The 24,616-nt window shown below is 40.4% G+C and overlaps 1 protein-coding gene across 1 annotated transcript in view; it reads right to left on the bottom strand.

Moving 5' to 3' along the window:
- The window catches only part of LOC109890039 (egl nine homolog 1), a 39,828-nt gene extending 20,555 nt beyond the window's left edge, over positions 1-19,273 (bottom strand). The window contains exon 1 of the mRNA XM_020482006.2: positions 18,188-19,273. Within this exon, the coding sequence (XP_020337595.1) occupies positions 18,188-18,979 (792 nt within the window). The 5' untranslated portion in view covers positions 18,980-19,273. The remainder of the gene's footprint in view (positions 1-18,187) is intronic.
- Between the last annotated feature and the right edge of the window lie 5,343 nt (positions 19,274-24,616).

The raw sequence follows: 24,616 nt of genomic DNA, 5'->3' as shown, positions 1-24,616 counted from the left end.
TTTTTGTTTTGCACAACAGAACAATCCATCCTCGAAAGTGTTGGAATGTCGAGGTCGGAACGTTGGGAACGAGGGCAGCAGAAACTTGAAAAAAAGGCCCACTGCTATTGTTTATATTTTTCTGCTTAGCTCAGGGCGGCAGGTAGCCTAGCGTTTAAAAGCTTTGGGCCAGTAACTGAGAGGTCGCTGGATCCAATCCCCGAGCCGACTAGGTGAAAAATCTGATGTGCCCTTGAGCAAGGCACTTAACCCTAAATGCTCCTGTAAGTAACTGTGGATAAGAGCTTCGGCTAAATGACTTGACATTTTTTAAATATAAATTACGCTGCTTCGATCTCCCCCGCGCTCGCCCTCGGATTCCATAGAGTGATCTCCAAGCTGCAGCCGGCAGTCAGTGACAGGCTACGCATGACACATGACAGCCCCCACAATCCACTCGCCATTATTTCAACTGTTATCCAACCATTAGCGCTTTCCCTGCTGGCAGGTGCAAGCTGGGCTCGAAATGGAGGAAACCACCGACACACGCAAACAAAAACAAAAGACGAGTCGGGACAAAGCTAACACAGCTCCGAGGGCTGACGCAAGTCGAGGGAGTGAACGGGTACATGCGGAAGATAACGTCAGATGCCATTTGAAGACATGGAGTGTGGGGCTGAAGTGCGTCAGAGAGGTTTCGCTCAGTGCGAGAGGGGGAGTGGGGTGGTGAGCCGTGGGGGTTTACATTATGTGGGCATTGCGTCATTTGGCTTCTGGTGGTCATGTCTCGCATGCCATGCTATGCCTCCTATCAGCTCTGTGCAAGAGCAATTTCTCAAGTGCCCCCATTAAGAGAGGGCAGGTGAATGGAGAAAAAAGGTTGGCAGCCATACCGCCTTTATACAGGCAGTGCCCGTACAAAACCTAGGGTTGTAAAATTCAGGAAGCTTTCAATAAATTCCCATGTTTTCTAGAAATCCTGGTTGGGGGATTACGGATTTCCTGCTTTTCGCTCCTGAATCCAGGAATCCACCAACAGGGATTTTGGAAAAACCGGGGATACCATATTATGACAACAGCGGCCTACAAAATGCAAGAAACATCTCATACTGTAAGCACTTAATATGCATAACAAGACTGTTATAGGGGGATGAGGGTAATTTGGTAACTGTGACCTGAAATTGCTACTCGTTACTTTATTTTCCAGATGTTTAATTAATGTTTTATGTTAATAAAGTTGATGGTGATCAGTTACATTTTATACCGCACTGCTGCAAGCAGACGTGAGAAAGCCAATGTATGTGTAATGCAATAGACATGTATTGGAGCGAGGTACTCGCTTACTGTAGGCACAATGCATAAATGGGTCACAGCTCTGAACTGTATAAGGCCACACAAATGGAATAGGCTATATTGCACTTATAGGCATTGCGCATAATGCGCTTCAACACTCGTCTTTGCACACTTGGAGTGAGTGTATCGGTGTCTGAGTGTAAATGTCTGAGTATTCCTGTGTTTGTGTGTCTGAAGGTGAGGGAGTCTGTGCATGTTTCAGTCCTTCTGTGTAATTGCATGGTTCAACGTTTGAAAGTGAGTGTGTGTCTGTGTGAATGCACCTCAGTGTGTTTGTGTGTGTGAGTGATGTTTCCCACTCTCTCATCCTACTCGATCTCTGACACCTCGCCACCTCCAGAGGAGGCATGGGTAGTATCCAGATTTTCATACCGTCATTACCGGCATAGCACACAAGGGGAGGGGAGCACAAGGGGAGCTATTATCAAAATGCGAACAAAATTAGCATAAACTAATAGCAAAATCACAGACACTGTTAGCTAACTGCTAACGAGTGAAAAACAAACAAACTAATTGCAAAGACAAGGAAATCGAGCTCATAAAGCTATACAAGTCAGTAGCTACCGAATGTCATTTTTCAGTGAGTATACATTTACAAGCAAAAGTGAACTAGGGGAATTGTGCAAATAAAGATGTGAAGCATGCTTTTCTGAAGGAAGAGCAGCATGTGTAAACCGAGCAGATGGAAAAAGAACAGAGGAAAAAATGCTAATAGGAAGCACAGGGATAAAATTGTAACTGCAGTTAACTCATCCAGAATTTTTTACTTCTGGCAGAAAGCCATTAGTAGTGAATTGCATTACCTCATGTGTTCGCCACACAACTGAGACACGGCGATAGATATAGAACGCTATGGACATACCGGCTCCTGCTGTGCTATTTAAAAACAAACACGTGACTGGCTCAACTGTTCTGGGGAACTACGGTAAGCTTCATAATGTAAAATAATGTCACAGGTGAAATTAAGAACGCAATCTGCTTTATCTCCTAACGTATAACACAAGTTGACTGCAGGTATTAATTTACAACCTTTTCCCAAGTGAGTTCCAAATCTCTCTGACGGTCGCCCCGTCGTGTGTTGTTTTATGCACGTGATGTCAGAATGCACTCACTGTTCTTAAATGTGATTATTACGCAACAGGACAGTTCACACGTGTTGCCTGCTAATTATCTATATGCTATGTTTAAACTTGTCAATTTGAAATTATTTTCTAACAAATTGTATTTTTTTAAGAACAGTTTAAATTGAGGTGTGTTCCACCTCCTCATTAATTCACATAGAAGTAGCCCATTTCAGCTTTGCGGACAATTTATGTTTGAGGCTTCACTGAGCCGGATAAACTTCACTCATGTTTGAGCAGATCAAATATGCATATATTTGTGCAGTCTTGCAAGAATTGGAAAATTCTCTTGCTGGCGCTCGCTTTGCCTTCCTTGTTGTTTTCCTTACAAATAATAACGTTGGACATGTGTGCGTTCCTATCAAAGTAAGTTCCTTATTTTTTTTGTATATCGTGTTGCCGTTTCTACTGTAGGCGCATACAGTATCTATCCATGTAAGTATGTATGGAGCATAATGTATTTACAGTTTTATTCACCTGTTTTCAAGTACTACTGACAAATAATGCATCCCGATTATTGCATTTATTGCAATGGACACCTATGATGTGTGAAAAAATACTTTTTTGAAGGTTGTACTATAAACCGACCAAACTCATCTTGTCTCCTATTATCTGTGGTTGATGCGAGGAAGAAAAGAAAAAGCAAGGCGGTGCGCAAACGACCCATCGTCAGATTACTTCATAGAAAGTGTTTTACTCAATTATTTTGATCAGTGGTGAGCTCACCCGTGATGTGATTAATTATAAATAGTAATTGCTATTAGCTAATTCATATTGTAGTTTCTATCAGCCGAGAGTTATAAAAATATGACCGCTTGTGTTACTTCAATCTTTCCTCAGTTAGCGCCAGAACAAATGTAGCCTACATTTTTCTAGTTCGGATGATTGTGTTATGCTGTACCTACTTCCGTGAACGTCTGATCATTCCATCCAAAAATAAACTGGTCACATTCTGGACATAACTTTGTAAGAACTGTGTTTGTGCAAAATGTTTGTGGGGAAAAAATTGTGGCCAGCTCAGATGCTGATTGCTGTGCCAATCGAAAATGGACGTTCGAAATAAGCGTTCTAATCAAGAGGTATGATCGTACGCAACAGGGACCACTGTAGGATGATCACATCCGTTTGTTGGTACGTGTGAAATGGTTAAAAGTTAGCTACAAATATTAGTGAAAAACGTCATAGTTTAGACGGTATTGAAAAAAACATCCTGCTGCTTTTTTCAATACCCCGGTATACCAAAGGAGGTTGGAGGCACCTTAATTGGGGAGGACAGGCTCGTGGTAATGGCTGGAGCCTAATTAGTGGAATGGTATCAAATACATCAAACACATTCTTTCCATATGTTTGATGCCATTCCATTCACTCCCGTTCCAGACATTATTGTGATTTATTGTTATCCCTCCAGCAGCCTCCACTGCGGTATATGGTATAAATGGTATACTGCCCACGCCTACTTCAGGGTGAAGAGTGGCTGAACTGATCTAAACTCAGCGGTGGCTGTGTCGGCAGCTGGAGCCCATCCAGACAGGCTTTATTTTAATGATCGTGCTACGTGCGGTGCGTGATGCTGCTTGTCTGCCTGTCTTCTAGCTGGCTGCTGTTCCTCTAGTGGGGAGTGGGGACTAGCCCTGGCACTAGAAGAGCATCCAGGCCAGGCTCAACCGGTGTTGGAGTAAACACATTTGTTATGGTCAAGAGAGGGAGGTTAGCGAGCCAATTGAGGATTGAGACGGGTCATGCACAACTCCCGCAGTGTGCAGTTTACGCTACATGAGTTACTGTCTGACAGACATTTAGTGTTTGAGATGAAGGACCTGAACTGCCTTCAAAGTGACCTTTTAAAGTGAGACTGACTTTCAAGAAGGATGTGCACTGTTTTAAGCTGGATTTATATAAAGCAGCTGTTTAAAAAGAAACCGTTTTCACTCTTTCAATGCAACTTCACTTAGATCACGAAGCAACTCATCCACGTTTGAAATTGCCTGCAATATTCAATCAAAGTCGATAAATATGCTCTTCTTTATGGCAGTGTTCTACAATTTAGGTCCTGGAGACCCACCCAGGGTGTGGACATTTCTGTTCTATCCCAGCGCTAAACACACCACGTTCAACTTATCAGGGGCTTGAGTGTGCAAAAGCTATGGGTCCCCCAAGATCAGGGAAGAGAATTGCACTACTGTAAGAATTTGTTACAACAAGTTGTGCGTATTTCTTATTGGCCAAGTCCACGTAGTCCATCCCGGTATTGGTCAGCTTTCCACAGTTTATGGACTAATGAACACAACCCTGGATAAACCATCTATGTGTCTCACTAGAGAGCTCAGCCTGTTTTGTTGACATTCCCTAAATTGCTGTTTTAGCCTGTAGCCTGTGAGGGTCAACCCATTGCATCGCTGCCCGTCCAAAAAAGCCCCTAAATTAATCAATAGCGCTTCCTAGACAGGATAAAAATAGTGGGGAAACTGCCAGGACAGGTTCAAACAATCCTAAAGCACCAAAGGTTTTTGGAATTTTTATGAGGCCTGAGACAACCAGTATACACAACCAGGAGGAATTATGCCATAGGTTTCCCATTACCATGTGTGGACCACTGCATTTTGTAGGTCCTCATAAGTAAGATTCTTTAGGGAGCGCAGGTGGATCCCAAATGAATGCAATGGGCCATGTTAAGGGGAAAGGGGTAGTGTACAATTATTTGCCTAGTAACTTGAGCATTTCCTCATTGTCTAGTAGGTGCTAACATGCTATTGTGCTAAAGGTCAGAGAAACCAGTATGGCCCTGTTGCCCGTATCAGTGTCTGCAGGAAGTGCTGCTTTGGCGCTTCTCAAACATCCTGTTGTAGTGCACGGCCACAAGGAGATGACACGGCTGAGCAAACTGACAGATGAAACTGGACCAGCTGCATTGAACGGTTGCCAATTTCCTTGAATTTGTACAAAAGTCTATCAATTGCAGCTGACATGTCCTTTGAATTGTCAAACAGGAAAGTACACAGGAAAATCTCCTAAGCAATTTTAACACCCACAGTGCTTAAATAAACACTTTCAACATGTACATATAACTACCCGGAAAGGCGTTAAATTAACTTTGAAAAGTGTTGATAAATGAACCACATTTTAAAATGTCAAAGTCCATCAATCGAGACAACTTTAGCGTGTTAGGCACAAAACACTTTCGGTGACAAATGTATATTTCAAAATAGTGACAAGCGACAAAAAACATCGATGTACAATTTTTTCGGGTAAATAAGTCCAAGCCTTGCAATCATGGAAAGGGGACATTTTCTTGTTCTTTAAGACCTTCACAGAGTGCATTTGTGCAAAGTCCCAGGACCACTGGAAAACAATCAATTAGGAAACAATAATGATAGTTTTTCCCCCCAATTTGTTAGCGGATGGCACACAATATCATGGTCAGTCTGTTTATTTTCCTACTGTTTAGGCCTAACACCCAGACATTTTTTAAATGAAATGAAGCCTGGACACTAGTCTGCTTCTCACAAACTAACAACTGAGGCAAACGTCAAATTATTATAGAAAATAAACAAGCCACTATTTAAGCTTGCAGGGCGGATTACTTCCTATCAAATTTCACTTGAAAGCCCTATCTGTACTCTAGGGAGATGATTGTTTTCCTTTAACCCCATAGCATAGTGTTGTTTCCAGTGTAGAATTACTGTAATTTCATATTACTTTGAGATCTTGACACCAGATACCAATTTTAGTTAACACAAAAGCCAGGCTTTTCTTGTAGTGAAATGTTGCTTTTTGCATTCCCCATGTCAACCACAGAACCAATCATTATAGACAGAAGATACATCAAGACACGGAGCATGTCCGGGTTCCAAAAGCAACATTCTCTGGGTAGTTTAGAAGTTGTTTGTTTGGTTAGACACCCATCAGTAAAGTTCATAGAATCCGGGGCTTGCGTTACAAGCAAGCAGAGCTCCACTGTTTTCCATGGCAGACAAAGTTGAGCTTCATGCATATGTCTGTCTGTGTATAGAGACTGATAAGGGAAGCAATCCAATCTACGTCCAAACAGTCACTGATCTATCAGGGGTCCTTCTTCACAGCTGTGACAGAACAAACTCAGTCACCTTGCTAGCCAACAGAGTTGAGAGAACTACAGCAGCTCAAAGGGTTCAGAGACACACCCCCAAACAAAATGGCAGTTACATCAGTGTCTTTTTTCTCTATTGGTCTAATAACTTAAAGAGGCTATATGTAATATCTGCCGGAAGGTGATCTTGAGCCAAAGGGGTACCCTAAATGGACTGAAATCGCCCATTGTCCAGAAATGTCCTCATTGGACAGAGTGACCTTTTTCACAACCATGAGCAAAAGCATACATTGTTTCCCCAATATTTTTTCATGGATTTGTGTGAAAACAGGAAATGCATTTATTAACGTATAATATGCATATGAAACATGCAGCCAACACCCAAGCCACAATTTGACTTAAACAATGAGAACTAAACTTCCAAAGTGTATCTTTAAGGCAATTGTCCTCTCAAACACAACACAAGTAAGGCCCAAAGCTGGCGGTAAAGGGGTGTTCCTCACATGCAGGAAATGTGAAGGTCGTCCTGGCGATGGATGACTCAAATACGTCCTATCAGTAGCATAGGGTGCAGCCTGCCAGGAAGTCCCTGTTTAAAGAAATGGTCTCAAGTTTTTATATCAGAGAGTTCAGAACAATAGAGAGAGATGATACACAGCAGTTTGTCTGAGCCTCTACCTTTAAACCCCTATTGAGCAGATTCCTAACTGAAGATAAGTGCACATCACAGCAACTTTTTGGGTACATCTTCAAACCTCAAAACATTGAGTGTGTGTGTGTTAAGAGGGGGTGGGCCCCATGTGTTGAGCTTGAGTGGTGGGCCTGTGGACTTTGCAATGAACCCCTGGCAAGAACCTATAGGGGCCACAACAGATGCATACCTTAGTGAACTAGTCCTCTCGACGGGGGCAGATTGTGGAATGAAGTAATGATAAACCATGAGAGTTTGCCAGTAGAGTGCCGTTAACAGCTGGTGAGAGAGGCGCAAGGGGCCAAGGTCCACTACACATCCGAAAGTCAAGGGGACATGAGCAGGGCAGCAATTACGCTTGCATTGCTCTAACTACAGCTCAGTCAAAGGTATTCTAATAGCTTTGCATTGAATTATTTTGCATCACCGGTCAACCGGTTAACAGTACACACCAACACTGTACATAGAATGGTTAAGACTTCAAAGTTTGTCAAGAGATTAGGCTTAATGAGTGCATACTAGCAGCGTGATTCAGCTGGTGTGTGTGGATAGACTGGATGAATAACACAGTACTGTATTGTAACCCTAGTACAGTTCTGTCTGGTGGAGGGGTGAAGACTGATCTCACAACTAGATGTGTACCAACGGTTGCGTGCCATGTCATTGACTGTGCAGTTGGGCATCAGATGGCTATACAGTGACCCCCTTGGCATTTTTCCTATTTTGTTGTCTTACAACCTGGAATTAAAATGGATTTTGGGGGGGTTTGTATCATTTGATTTACACGACATGCCTACCACTTTGAAGACGCAAAACATTTTTTATTGTGAAAAAAAACTTGACAAAAAACAGAACTTGAGCATCCATAACTATTCACCCCTCCAAAGTCAATACTTTGTAGAGCCACCTTTTGCAGCAAATACAGCTACAAGTCTCTTGGGGTATGTCTCTATAAGCTTAGCACATCTAGCCACTGGGATGTTTGCCCTTTCTTCAAGGCAAAACTGTTCCGGCTCCTTCAAGTTGGATGGGTTCTGCTGGTGTACAGCAATCTTTAAGTCATACCACAGATTCTCAATTGGATTGAGGTCTGGACTTTGACTAGGCCATTCCAAGACATTTAAATGTTTCCCCTTAAACCGCTTGAGTGTTGCTTTAGCAGTATGCTTAGGGTAATTGTCCTGCTGGAAGGTGAACCTCCGTCCCAATCTCAAATCTCTGGAAGACTGAAACAGGTTTCCATCAAGAATTTCCCTGTATTTAGCGCCATCCATCATTCCTTCAATTCTGACCAGTTTCCCAGTCCCTGCTGATGAAAAACATCCCCAAAGCATGATGCTGCCACCACCATGCTTCACTGTAGGGATGATGTTCTCGGGGTGATGGGAGGTGTTGGGTTTGCACCAGACATAGCGTTTTCCTTGATGGCCAAAGGGCTCAATTTTAGTCTCATCTGACCAGAGTACCTTCTTGCATATGTTTGGGGAGTCTCCCACATGACTTTTGGTGAACACCAAATGTGTTTGCTTATTTCTTTCTTTAAGCAATGGATTTTTTCTGGCCACTCTTCTGTAGAGCGGCAGGGTATCCTAGTGGTTAGAGTGTTGGACTAGTAACCGGAAGGTTGCAAGTTCAAACCCCTGAGCTGACAAGGTACAAATCTGTCGTTCTGCCCCTGAACAGGCAGTTAACCCACTGTTCCTAGGCCGTCATTGAAAATAAGAATTTGTTCTTAACTGACTTGCCTAGTTAAATAAAGGTAAAATTAAAAAATAATAAAAGCCCAGCTCTGTGGAGTGTACAGCTTAAAGTGGTCCTATGGACAGATACTCCAATCTCTGCTGTGGAGCTCCTTCAGGGTTATCTTTGGTCTCTTTGTTGTAGCTCTGATTAATGCCCTCTTTGCCTGGTCCGTGAGTTTTGGTGGGCGGCCCTCTCTTAGTAGGTTTGTTGTGGTGCCATATTTTTCAAATTTTTAATAATGGATTTAATTGTGCTCTATGTTCAAAGTTTCTGATATTTTTTTAGAACCCAACCCTGGTCTGTACTTCTCCACAACTTTGTCCCTGACCTGTTTGGAGACCTCCTTGGTCTTCATAGTGCTGCTTGCTTGGTGGTGCCTATATTTTAACTTCTCTAGGGTAGGGGGCAGCATTGGGAATTTTGGATGAAAAGCGTGCCCAAATTAAACTGCCTACTACTCCGCCATAATAGAATATGCATATAATTAGTAGATTTGGATAGAAAACACTCTGAAGTTTCTATAACTGTTTGAATGATGTCTGTGAGTATAACAGAACTCACATGGCAGGCAAAAACCTGAGAAGAAAATCCAACCAGGAAGTGGGAAATCTGAGTTTGTAGTTTTTCAAGTCATTGCCTATTAAATATACAGTGTCTATGGGGTCATATTGCACTTCCTAAGGCTTCCACTAGATGTCAGTCTTTAGAACCTTGTTTGAGGCTTCTACTGTGAAGGAGGGGGGAATGGGAGCTGAATGAGTCAGATGTCTGCCAGAGTGCCATAAGCTGACCACGCGCGGTCACGTGAGCGTTAGCTTGCGTTCCGTTGTATTTCTACAGACAAAGGAATTCTCCGGTTGGAACATTATTGAAGATTTATGATAAAAACATCCTAAAGATTGATTCTATACTTCGTTTGACATGTTTCTACGAACTGTAATATAACTTTTCGTCTGAACTTTCGTCTGGACCTAGTGCTCGCACCTCATGAGTTTTGATTGTGTACTAAACGCGCAAACAAAAAGGAGGTATTTGGACATAAATGGACTTTATTGAACAAATCAAACATTTATTGTGGAACTGGGATTCCTGGGAGTGCATTCTGATGAAGATCATCAAAGGTAAGTGAATATTTATAAATGCTATTTCTGACTTCTGTTTATTCCACAACATGGCGGATATCTGTATAGCTTGTTTTTGGTGTCTGAGCGCTGTACTCAGATTATTGCATGGTGTGCTTTTTCCGTAAAGTTTTTTTGAAATCTGAGACAGCGGTTGCATTAAGGAGAAGTGGATCTAAAATTCCATGCATAACAGTTGTATCTTTTAGCAATGTTTATTATGAGTATTTCTGTAAATTGATGTGGCTCTCTGCAAAATCACCAGATGTTTTGGAACTACTGAACATAATGCGCCAATGTAAACTCATATTTTTGGATATAAATATGAACTTTTTCGAACAAAACATACATGTATTGTGTAACATGAAGTCCTATGAGTGTCATCTGGTGAAGATCATCAAAGGTTAGTGATACATTTTCTCTCTTTCTGCTTTTTGTGACTCCTCTCTTTGGCTGGAAAAATGGCTGGGTTTTTCTGTGACTTGGCTCTGACCTAACATAATCGGAGTGCTTTCGTCGTAAAGCCTTTTTGAAATCGGACACTGTGGCTGGATTTACAACAAGTGTATCTTCAAAATGGTGTAAAATACTTGTATGTTTGAGGAATTTTAATTATGGGATTTCTGTTTTGAATTTGGCGACCTGCAGTTTCACTGGCTGTTGACGAGGTGGGACGCTAGCGATAAAGTCGGGCAGGAACTCAGTCATAAGGTAGGGGACGTTTCGGAACCGACAATCAGTCCAACACCGTCAGTGGTCGACCATCACCCACAGGTGTCTACCGCATCCTCGCCGTTAGTTGGACATGAGCGATTGGCCATCATTCCCAGATTCATGTATAATCTTGATTGTCAGTGGCAAGCCATCGCTGAATCCTTTCTATCGGTTTTAGGATTAACACTTTTGACTGCCCATGAATTTCATTTCTATTATTCTGCCATTTTAAGTCATGCCCGTCGCCCCTCCGTTCTTGACTTTTCCTAAATAAGTATATTATATATATATATATATATATATATATATATATATATATAAAACACACTGTCGATGTTAGAATTGTATTATCACAAACAGAACTGGAGTGAATGGTTATTCCCCATTGGCCCTCCTTTTCCCGACAGTTGAAAGTGCAGTGCCCAGCTGATAATCACCCCAATAATTGCCTCGGAGCTAAACCTGAACTATAACGGAACTAATTTTACACATATAAAAACAGATTAAATAAATGAAGTAAAGTATGATTAGGGGAAAAAGGGTATGAATGGGTTGATGAGCAAGAGAAAGATGCATAATTATGTAACCGCCAATTGTGAATGAAGAACAGGATGGGCCATTCTATTGTATTGATCTGTTCTAATTATAATCTACAAAATGGCATGTACCCTATATCAGGGTTGGCAAGGGGAGCTATGTCACCATGGACAATTTCTTTACTCCACTGTCATTGGCAGGCACAGTGAACAAATTGAGGTGGGAGATCCCTCCCTCTGTGCAAAATAAGGCACTTGCACAGCCATATGGCTGAAGAATGACAAGACGACGGGGACACAACAAAGAGAGAACCGAAGACTATTATGCATTACAACCAAACAAAGGTGCGGTGCATTCGGAAAGTATTCAGACCACTTGACTTTTTCCACATTTTGTTACGTTACAGACATTCTAAAATTGATTAAATTGTTTGTTCCCTCATCAATCTACACACAATACCCCATAATGACAAAGCAAAAACATGTTTTTATAAACTTTAATACAGTACCAGTCAAAAGTTTGGACACACCTACTCATTCATGGGTTTTTCTTAATGTTTACTATTTTCTACATTGTAGAATAACCATAATTTCCATTTTACCAAATAGGGCTATCTTCTACCACCCTACCTTGTCACAACACAACTGATTGGCTCAAAAGCATTAAGAAGGAAAGAAATTCCACTAATGAACTTTTAACGTGAAACACCTGTTAATTGAAATGCATTCAAACTGACTACCTCACAAAGCTGGTTGATAGAATGCCAAGAGTGTGCAATGCTGTCATCAAGGCAAAGGGTGGCTACTTTGAAGAATCTCAAATATATATATATTTTTTGGTTACTACATTACTCCATATGTGTTATTTCATAGTTTTGATGTCTTCACTGTTATTCTACAATGTAGAAAATAGTAAAAATAAAGAAACTTTGTTGAAGCACCTTTGGCAGCAATTACAGCATCGAGTCTGCTTGGGTATGACGCTACAAGCTAGGCACACTTGGGGAGTTTCTCACATTCTTTTCTCCAGCTCTGTCAGGTTGGATGGGGAGCGTCGCTGCACAGCTATTATTAGGTCTCTCCGGAGATGTTCGATCGGGTTCAAGTCCGGGCCTCTCAAGGACATTCAGAAATTTGAACCAAAGCCACTCCTGAATTGTCTTGGCTGTCTGCTTAGGGTTGTCGTCCTGTTGGAAGGTGAATCTTCGCACCAATCTGATGTTCTGAGCGCTCTGGAGCAGGTTTTCAACAAGGATCTCTCTGTATTTTGCTAAGTTCATCTTTCCCACGATCCTGACTAATCTCCCTGCCGCTGAAAAACATCCCCACAGCATGATGCTGCCACCATGCTTCACCGTAGGAATGGTGCCAGGTTTCCTCCAGACGTGACGCTTGGCATTTGGGCCAAATAGTTGGTATATTTTTTGCAGATAGATTGTAGCTTCCATCAATTGTACATCAGTGCATAATTTCCAATCCCCCATATAATTTTTGAAAATACACACACACACACACACTACATATTTTTGTATATACATTTTCCCTTTATTACCCTACTACCCCTCCCACAATTGGTGCAAACTAGTGAACAACAACACTCGCCTGTTTTTCCATCTTATACATATTATATACATTTTATGGCCAGTCTATTTTACAATATTTCTATTTTGTTTGTTTTTACTCCAGTCCTTCCTCTACCCTCAACCTCTTCCATCTATTTCTGATGCCCATTTTATTTGCCATATCTCTCAAACTGTGTCTTTAAAAAAAAGTTCAACCTATATTTGTTTTACGGGCACAGTATGTTTTACATTGGTTATCTTGTTGTTATTAGTCCCAACCTTCAGCTCCATTCAAAACCTCCCATCCATCTCTTAACACCATCCTTATTGGATTTCAATTTGCCATATATTTTTCAACCGCGCTGTGATGTTTCATGAAAGTTCTGAACCTTTCTATTCTCATTGTTTCTACTGATTGCAAATGTTTTTTTTGCTAAAAGTATTATTATATTATTGATCGATTGACTATGACTTTTCAGATCGCACAGTAGTGCTATCTGCAGCGTTAGCTCCAGGTAAATATTGCAAATCTTCAGCCATTCCTGGATCTATGACCAAAAAACAAGCTACATATGGACAGTACCAAAACAAATGATCTAATGAAAAAAAAAGTTGTATCCCCCATATAAATAGCATTCTATTGATTGCAAGAATGTTGTATAATAATTTAAATTGAAAAATATATACGTTTTGAATCCGGCCTCATTTTGCGTATCAGTTCATAAACCATGTGCCATGGAAAAATCTCTTCCCATCTACTTTGCAGTCTATATGGCATGGCTGCCAATTTTTTGGTCATTAAATGAAACTGGTATACTTTTTTATTTATCACTATTTTCTTTAACCAATTATGGTCTTTAATGCAGGGCCGACAGACAAGTTACTTACTCTTTCCCCTTTCCTCTTACATTTGTGGTAATGCTGCAATTAGTTGGTTGTAATTTTGGGTCGAGCAGAAATGTACATATGTTTTTGTTAGCTGCATATATGAATAAAAACATGAGCTGGCGAACACCCAGAAAAAAAGTATGTATGACATAACTCTACCAGTCGTATTTATGATAAAAAAAAATTTTTTTTAACTAAAAATGTTTTTTTATCAATTAGTATATTTGAGTTTAACCAGTATTTGTTGTATTATTTGTTCTGTCTTTTCTGGTGGATAAAATTTAAATTGCAACCAACTTTATATGGTGGTTTGAAAATAGCAATATTTGGGAGATTATTTCCTTTTCAAATATCTGAAAGTGAGGTTGTAATCAGAATAAAGGGGAAAAGGCCTTTCTTGAACAGAGACATTGTTACTCATTTGGATTTAAGTATAACTTTTGTATGACTGAAGCCTTTAGTGAGAGGTCTAATGCTTTAATATTTATTAATTTCTGTTAATTCATATTATATAAATAGGCCCGTTTTAATTATTTTCTGGCTTGCCGTTCCAAATCAAATTTAATAATTTTTCTCTCTCCATTTAATAAAAAAAACTGTTCATTAGGTGTAGGCAAGAGCATAAACAAATAGGTAAACTGGGACATGACTAAAGAGTTAATCATGGTGTTTTTTCCACAAATAGAAAGGTATTTGCCTTTCCATGGTAGCATTATCTTATCTATTTTTGCAAACTTTCTATAAAAATGTATTGGAGGGATGGAGGCCACTGTGTTCTTGGGGACCTTCAATGCTGCAGACATTTTTTGGTACCCCGTCCCCAGATCTATGCCTCGACACAATGCTGTCTCTGAGCTCTACGGACAATTCATTCAAACTCATTTCTTGGTTTTTGCTTATGTAAACAGGTGTGTGCCTTTCCAAATCATGTCCAATCAATTGAATTTACCACAGGTGGACTCCAATCAAGTTGTAGAAACATCTCAAGGACGATCAACGGAAACAGGATGCACCTGAACTGAATTGAGTCTCATAGCAAAGGGTTTGAATACGTATGTAAATAAGGTATCTTTATATTTTTAATACATTTGCAACAATGTCTAGAATTTTAAAATATATATATTTTAGAATAAGGCTGTAAAGTAACAAAAATGTGGAAAAAGTCAAGGGGTCTGAATACTTTCCGACTGCACTGTACGTCAGTGTGCCAAGCAAGTGAAAGTTACGAAGATTTGTGCCATTGCGTGAAGACACACACAATGTGAGCACGAGCTGACAATAATAATCTATTTTTGACTGCTGTCATAGACACATTCATTATAATGCCATTATTGCTTTTGTTTTGATTTTTCACTATTTATCAAGGCCACTAGGTGCTTCTACTGATGTTTAGGCTACTGATGTTTTCATCATCTGACCACACGTCTTGCTGACCGTGTGTCTTGGTGGTTGGGCTATAAATCATTATAAACAGAAGCTGTTACTGTGTTCGAACACATATCCTTTCTGTTTCACTGTTGTAACAGTGGCAATCCACGAATAAAATTGATTTAACACTTGAATTTGGGTGTTTTCTGTTTTTACATATAGCATACAGTTTATTTGGGTGTTTTCTGTTATAAACTAATGAAAATGTTTAATTTGAAATAAAATAACAATTCTATTCTAATGTTACCCAAGGCCTTCATAAACACAACCAAATAATATTTGTTTGCGATAGCATATATGAAATATATAAATTACACTGTTAGAACGTTGCAGTCAGAATGACTTCTCATTAGCTTGAAGGGGGGTCCCTCAAAGCCCAGCGGTTCCAGTGTTAAGAGTGAGAGGTTGTTAGGGTGTGTGGCACAGTGGCACAGTAGTCCACATGGCCAATAACTGCATGGGATCAAATCTTGCCCCCGCCACCACTTTCCTCATAAATATACTGAAAAACCTGTTAGGACTACAGAGCTCTATTATCCCTACACAAAAAAGGGAGGTGGTGGTGGAAGGAAAGAGAATCTGGACTCCTCAGTAATAGGGAAATACCCCGTTCTCTCAGTTTTTTTGTCCTGTAACTAAAATATCCTAGCATATGGAAAGTAGCATATTGTAGTAACAGCTACATTTACTAAGACTAATATTTAATTAATTTAACAAGCATCAAGTCATTTTATTGTGAGTAACACTGATTCTGCTTTGTTTCAAGTAGTGGTGTACAGTACTTAAGTTAAATTACTTTAAAGTACTAATTAAAAAAAAAAATTCTGTACTTTACTATTTACACTGGAAAAAGTATATGAACGCAACATGTGAAGTGTTGGCCCATGTTTCATGAGCTGAAATAAAAAAATCCAGAGATGTTCCATACAAAGTGTTATGCACAAATTTGTTTACATCCCTGTCAGTGAGCATATCTCCTTTGCCAAGATAATCCATCCACCTGACAGGTGAGAAGCTGATTAAACAAGCATGATCATTACACAGGTGCACCTTGTGCTGGGGACAATTGGCATGCCGACTGCAAGAATGTTCACCAGAGCTGTTGCCATAGAATTGAATGTTAATTTCTCTACCATAAACTGGCTCCAATGTCGCTTAAAGAATTTAGCAGTACGTCCAACAAGCCTCACAGCTGCAGACTACGGTTCTAGTCATATCAGGGCTACTTTCAGAATTCGCTACAATACTTTCATATTCTTGTTCATACAGTGCATGCGAAAAGTATTCAAACCCCTTGACTTTTTTCACATTTTGTTACGTTACAGCCTTATTCTAAAATGTATGAAATTCATGTTTTTCTTCATCAATCTACACACAATACCCCATAATGACCAAGCGAAAACAGGTTTTTAGGAATGTTTGCTAATTAAAAATAAATATACTTTATTTACATAAGTATTCAGACCCTTTGCTATGAGACCTGAAATTGAGCTATGGTGCATCCTGTTTCCATTGATCATCCTTGAGATGTTTCTACAACTTCATTGGAGTCCCCCTGTGGTAAATTCAACTGATTGGACATGATTTGGAAAGGCACACACCTGTCTATATAAGGTCCCACAGTTGACCAGTTCATGTCAGAACAAAAATGTCTGCAGCATTGAAGGTCCCCAAGAACACAGTGGCCTCCATCATTCTTAAATGGAAGATGTTTGGAACCACCAAGAACCTTCCCTAGAGCTGGCCGCCCAGCCAAACTGAGCAATCGGGTTAGTAGGGCCTTGGTCAGGGAGGTGACCAAGATCCTGATGGTCATTCTGAGAGAACACAAGAGTTCCTCTGTGGAGATGGGAGAATCTTCCGGAAAGACAATCCTCTCTGCAGCACTACACCAATCAGGCCTTTAAGGAGTTTGCCAAAAGGCAGGATCAAGGGAAAGATGAACAGAGCAAAGTACAGAGAGATCCCTGATGAAAACCTGTTCCAGAGGGCTCAGGACCTCAGACTGGGGTGAAGGTTCACCTTCCAACAGGACAACAACCCTAAGCACACAGCCAAGTCTCTGAATGTCCTTGAGTGGCACAGCCTGAGCCTGGACTTGAATCCAATCGAATATTTATGGAGAAACCTGAAAGTAGCTGTGTAGCGATGCTCCCCATCTAACCTGACAAGAGCTTGAGAGTATCTGCAGAAAAGAATGAGAGAAACTCCCCAAATACAGGTGTGCCAAGCTTGTAGGGTCATACCCAAGAAGACTCGAGGCTGTAATCGCTGCCAAAGGTGCTTCAACAAAGTACTGAGTAAAGGGTCTGAATACTGGGCTCCCGAGTGGCGCAGCGTTCTAAGGCACTGCATCTCAGGGCTAGAGGTGTCACTACAGACACCCTGGTTGGAATCCAGGCTGGATCACAACCGGTCGTGATTGGGAGTCCCATAGGGCGGTGCACAATTGGCCCAGTGTCGTCATTGTAAATAAGAATTTGTTCTTAACTGACTTATCTAAGGTTAAATAAAAAATACGTAAAATGTGATGTTTTTTAAAAATACATTTGCTAAATTTGATAAAAACATTTTTGCTTTGTCATTATGGGGTACTGTGTGTAGATTGAGGAGAGAAAGACATTCTAAAATTGATTAAATTGTTTAACATAAAATGTGGGGGAAAAATCAAGGGGTCTGAATATTTTCCAAATGCACTGTATAGGCCTACTCGTATTAATTATTATATTAGGAATAGGCATATGTTATTATAAGATTATGTATTATATATTCTTATAATAGTATAATTCATATGATACCATATTCATACTATTACACATTTTTTAAATATTTGATTCCTGTTTTCAATATTACGATGATGTTGCTGCAAAAACAAATGTTTAAGAGTCATAACTTTTAAATAGTCCTAACTGGAGAGGATAAATAACTATTTCAATATGTTAACATCTAATAATAATGTGTAACTCACTTTCAGTGTTTACTTACTTTCGTCCTTCCATTTATTTTGTAGTTTCCCAGTTTACCATTACAGTGTCGGACCAGGTCGTCCATGCGACTCATGAGAAAGGCTATCTTCTCGCAACCAGGCTCTCTTCCTTCAGTCCAAGTTATTTTGTCACCTCGTATATCTTTAGTGGAGTCGCTTCTTTGACTAACCAACTGTCCGTCAGTAAATTTACCAGTCTTGTGGAGGGCTCTCACATCTTCCAAAATACTCAGTCCAGTCTCTTCTCCAAGGAAATTGTCAACAACACAGATGCCGTGCTTATTCATACATGGAACGATATAGTTCATTGCCAGTTTTTCCGGGGGGGACATCGTTTGTCCGTTGGTCTTATAGCTGAGCTTAATTCCTTCCCCAGTCTGCTTGCTGTCAGACACACTACCCGAGCGAGTTGCCGAAGTGATCAAATCTTTCATTCTTTCGCCATCTGCAGGCGGATTTGAACGTCCAGTGTTCGTGGTGCTCTGAGAAGCTGTGTCATTCTGTTGCTCGGTGCTTTTCTTTTTGAACCGCTTGCCTTGCCCTCCTTTCGCAGTCCGTGCGGGCTGTTGTGTTGATTCGGGCTGCGGCTGACACTGAGGTTTTTCGGCCTCTTTGCAAAACTGCTTGTGCTTCTTCCAGTCCGATTTCTGGTGTTCTTTACTACAGTAGAACGAGTTCCGACATCGTCCACATTTAAGCAGGTTTTCCATCTTTCCACAAAGCTCACAATACTGCTGGTCCCTGTCCAAATCGGTCACGACGGCGCTTTCCTTCGCGCTCTCCGTCTCCATGCTTAAGGCAGAGCGAGCACCCCTTTAAACCTAGCTCCTTTGACGCGCTGCTACCGTGTAAGTTTTGGAAGACTCCTAAAACAATACAAAACGAAATTGGAGAGCGGCGGCATCCCAGCTAAATTATTTAATCACGTGGTGAATTGCCCTCCTTTTGGGTTTGGTAATAGATAAAATACTGTTTGAGCACGACAACCAATTGCCTGGCTCTCGTTTTCAGTGTGTCGTTCTGGTCGAGTCGCATGGCGCCGACGCACCGTACCCCACCCCCCCCCTCAACTTCACTCCACACGTAGTCCAAAGTAACCCAACCCCTGACGTCAGCATAACGAGGGCAGGGCCAACGGCTGAGGGGGGCAAGGCCCATTCAAAGGTAGAAACCAAGCGTGCCGTTTTTTCCAATTCGCTGTTGTTTTTGTCATTCAGATCGTTATTAATAAGCTATAACCTAACCACTCATTATTTTATATTTTCAGTTAAAGTGGTTGTTTACATCAGCATGTTATGTTTACTTCTTATAAATGTGTTCCTAAATTATGAATGTGTTATGATGTCCTTAGGTACATTTCATGATTTGATGTCCCCAATGTTCTTTTCATAATTAAATAGAAAGAGTTTTGACCCGCAATGATGCTTTGTTTATTTGCAATATGAAATTAGCCTATTTTGGACACTCATCCATATATGCTGTCATTCATCAAATTTACTTTTATACTAGGATGAAGAGTGACATATAACCTTACATTAAAACAACTATATATTCAGAGTTGATTTTAAACACATGATGCAACATTATAAATATAATATCATAATAATCATAAAATCAGAAATATATCTCCTATATCATAAACCAGAAATACCTGGACCGTAATGATAATAAACAGCAACACCTTATCAAAACTGTTGACAGCAATTCACTACCCATTGATGTTTGACTCATTCACTGAAAACAGATACTGACGAAAGGTCGTGTTCCTTTACCCACAAATTCCTCTACACCAGCAGCATATAATAAATGAGGATTAATATTAAACCGAGTTGAACACCTGCTTGGTAAATACTGGCACTCGTACAGGAACTGTTGGAGTGGCTGCACGTACACAGTTGGCTTCAGTCCTTTTAGAGAGGAGGACCTCATATAACACTCGACCTTCACCTCTCCTGAAGAGGAAGACATGAATGTGTTTCATTGTAAAATCAAGGAAGACCAACCTGCAACCTTACTGTCTCCAGGGTTATAATAAACCGTGAATTGGAAGTGTATCATTGCTAAAGTCAAAATTATAATGCTCAACTTTGGAATAAAAGGGTGTTGGGGCATTTAAAAAGTTGAGCATGCAATTCAAATAAAATATGGTTAAAATATCAACAACAACAAAAATTTGGATAGGGATAATACCCATTTTGCTGTATAATCAGAGGGATAAAAATGTAGTATAAAACAACAACAACACAAATAAGTGTAGAAACATTTGGTAACACTTTCTATGAGGCACACATACCTTAAAATTGCATAATGCCTTATGATATACTTATTGTAAATTATAACACTAGAAAGTGTTACCAAGTTTATTCTAGGCACTAGACTAGGGCCAACTCAGCCACCACATGAAGTGTGCCAACGCACTGATTATGACATGCCACCCTTGGATATGACAAAAAAAATACCCAAATATTATTATTTCCCATTGCTATCTTAGAGAGAGGTAGAGAATTGGTCTGGGACAGACATATTGTCTGCCATGTTTTTGAAGGGAACATTAGGGGCTTTTTCCAACTGCTTTTTACTGTAGTTATCTTGAAGTTAATTTTAGATTACAGTCCAGAGGGAATTGCTTTTCCATCTAAGCTGACTTGACCACTGGCCCTTTCCCAACAATTCAAGCTTTCTTTAAAACAAATATGCTTTTGATCAACTTTTCTAAATTGATCGACAGCCCAACATTGTGGAGGTTATCTCACAGCAAAGAAAGTGTAAATGTTGTTAAATAACACACGGTGTTAGCTACCTCTGTGTAGTGTGGAACAATATAGACACTTTTTAGTGTTACATTTAACACTAGTAGTGTTAGCTTTCAGGGAGTTTCAGTAACTGTAAAGAATTGAAAATCAACACTAATACAGTTGACTACTTTTGAACACTGTAGAGTTTTAACTTGAATTATACATTGTAAAATCTAAAGGTTAAGATGTTATGTTCTCCCACAGGGAAAGTCTTTATAGTGGTTGTTGTTTGCACAGTAACCATTAACATCTCTCAGTGGCTACATCTGGGGCGTAATTATCCCTGATATGAAAAGTGCTTTGATAAGGTCTGTCTGAGTAACAGTTGGCTTGCTGGAACTTTTCCTGCTAACGCTATCTTAGATAAGCTAAGGGAGGCTATCTTCACAACAACTTTTAGTAACTTTCTATGTGAAGCACATGCATTTATTATGCTTTATGATAGGCCTACCCTTGTAGTTCATTATGACACTTGCTGTAAACTGTCATAACAACTCATAAGTAGTTATAACATCCTTATAATACACTCTCTCGCCTATGAATTCTGAAATACCCCGTTATACAGTACCAGTCAAAAGTTTGGAAACACCTACTCATTCAAGGGTTTTTCTTTATTTGTACTATTTTCTACATTGTAGAATAATAGTGAATACATCAAAACTATGAAATAACACATATGGAATCATGTACTAACCAAAAAATGTGTTAAACAAATCAAAATATATTTTATATTTGAGATTCTTCAAAGTAGCCACCCTTTGCATTGATGACAGCTTTGCACACTCTTGGCATTCTCTTAATCAGCTTCATGAGGTATGCATTTCAGTTAACAGTTGTGCCTTGTTAAAGTTAATTTGTGGAATGTCTTAAATTTTTTATGCGTTTGAGCCAATCTGTTGTCTTGTGACAAGGGGTGGTATACAGAAGATAGCTCTATTTGGTAAAAGACCAAGTCCATATTATGGCAAGAACAGCTCAAATAAGCAAAGAGAAACAACAGTCCATCATTACTTTAAGACATGGAAGTCAGTCAATCCGGAAAATGTAAAGAACTTTGAAAGGTTCTTCAAGTGCAGTCACAAAAACCATCATGCGCTATGATGAAACTGACTCTCATGAGGATCGCCACAGGAAAGGAAGACCCAGAGTTACCTCTGCTGCAGAGGATACATTCATTAGAATAACTGCACCCCTGATTGCAGCCCAAATAAATGCTTCACAGAGTTCAAGTAACAGACACATCTCAACATCAACTGTTCAGAGGAGACTGTGTGAATCAGGCCTTCATGGTCGAATTGCTGCAAAGAAACCACTACTAAAGGACACCAATAAGAAGAAGAGACTTGCTTGAGCCAAGAAGCACCAGCAATGGACATTAGACGGGTGGAAATCTGTCCTTTGGTCTGATGAAGCCAAATTTGAGATTTTTGGTTCCACGGATGATGTGTGGTTCCCACCGTGAAGCATGGAGGAGGAGGTGTGAAGGTGTGGGGGTGCTTTGTTGGTGACACTCTCTGTGATTTATTTAGAATTCAAGGCACACTTAACCAGCATGGCTACCACAGCATTCTGCAGCGATACGCCATCCCATATGGTTTGGGCTTAGTGGGACTATCATTTGTTTTTCAACAGGACAATGACCCAAAATGCACCTCCAGGCTGTGTAAGGGCTATTTGACCAAGAAGGAGAGTGATGGAGTGCTGCATCAGGTGACCTGGCTTCCACAATCACCCGACCTTAACCCAATTGAGATGGTTTGGGATGAGTTGGCCTGCAGAGTGAAGGAAAAGCAGCCAACAAGTGCTCAATACTATTGGAGAAACATTCCAGTTGAAGCTGGTTGAGAGAATGCCAAGAGTGTGCAAAGCTCTCATCAAGCCAAAGGGTGGCTACTTTGAAGAATCTCAACTATAAAATATATTTGGATTTTTTTAAATCACTTTTTTGTTTACTACATGATTCTGTATGTGTTATTTCATATTTTTGATGCCTGTTATTCTATAATGTAGAAAATAGTAAAAAAATTAAGAAAAACCCTTGAATGAGTAGGTGTATCCAAACCTTTGACTGGTACTGCATGTTTGGATAGTAGGTAGGCCTATTATATTCACTTCATGGCCAGCCTGACTGTCATCTCCTCAGTTGCTTATATGGCCCACTTTACTGCCACATATACAATGACTCAACAACATTGACACTGGGGCACAGGGTATGTTTGGCAATAGCTCACCTTCTCCTTTCTGCTCAATCTGACGGCGGCAGCGACTTTGCTCGCCCCAACACTGAATGCTTTGTTAGGCCCTGCCATGGCGGTACTGACATTGGCACCTGCGGGTAGACCTGAACCCACACGTGGTGTTGGAAGCGTCACAGTATTGCCATTGCCAGTTTTGGCTTGCAGCTGTGTTTACCTCTCCGACGCACGTATATGCAAAACAGCTGTGTGAAAGTGACCTTTTGCAGTGTTCTGAATGAAAAGTGCACAACACCAGCTCATTATGAGTCAAAATCATAATCAATGATTGGATAGAATGAACCCAGCAATTTATGGATAAAATTCCAAGATATCCTTAAATCTTTGCAATTTATCCATTATTCTCACATAGGGGATTTGACTAAGCCATACCTTCACAGTAGAAGGGTGTAAGCATTTAAAGAGAACGTGGAGAGAGTACTCAAGCAACAGCACATTCACGACCCACATAAACTCCCACATCTCTCAGTCTATGATGTATTGTCTCGCTAAGAAAGGCCCAGTCGACCCAAAGTGATAAGAGCCCTGTTTTTTTTTAAATCAGATGCATACCAGATATAAATTCCTGCCCCTATCTACATGGCGGCTCTATTACCACCTCCATTAGAGGGTATCACAATATACCAACCCCTTTTAGAAGATGCCGCAAAAAACGGAGGTCATTAATAAACTATTTAACCGTCTCTCTGTTTTGTCCTCATTTTTGTGTCGCTTATGCGGTTCACCGCTCCCATGGAAAACAAGGGACCCGGTGTCTTGTTGAGGTTTTGTCGATGTGGGTAGACGTTTTGATATTCTTGGCCGCCTACCACGCCAGCTCATTTTCGAGGTTGCGTCTGAAATGGCACCCTATATTCTTCCCTATCTAGTGCACTTTTGACCAGAGACCTATGGCCCAGAGCCCTAAGCACTATATAGGAAATAGGGTGCTATTTGGGATGGATCCCAACTGTTTATTGTGGAGGAAGTCAGGTGTGCTGTCTTTTTTCTCTCTCTTTTCTCTCTCTTCTCTCTCTTCTCTCTCTCTCTCTCTCTTCTCTCTCTCTTTCTCTCTCTCTCTCCCTCTTCCCTTTCTCCCCACCACCTTAAATAAACCAGACGGTCCCACGAATCACACAACCATGGGCACTGCCAGGCACCTCTCTGTCACAAGGTAAACATAACAACTTGTCATAAGCTAGACATAACTAACCCTGTCGTAAGTCATAAGGTAGACAAAAGGTTGTCATAAGGTAGACAAAAGTCAGCAATGTTTCAGGCCATAGAGCTATACTAGCTATACTATTCTTGTTAACCGTACTTAAATAATCAACGTAAATGTAACATTTATTTAATTAACTAGGCAAGTCAGTTAAGAACAAATTCTTATTTACAATGA

The sequence above is a fragment of the Oncorhynchus kisutch genome, linkage group LG1 (assembly GCF_002021735.2).
Source record: "Oncorhynchus kisutch isolate 150728-3 linkage group LG1, Okis_V2, whole genome shotgun sequence".
Lineage (NCBI taxonomy): Eukaryota > Metazoa > Chordata > Actinopteri > Salmoniformes > Salmonidae > Oncorhynchus > Oncorhynchus kisutch.
The sequence above is the reverse complement of the archived record's forward strand: the minus strand, read 5'-3'. Positions and strand labels throughout refer to the sequence as shown.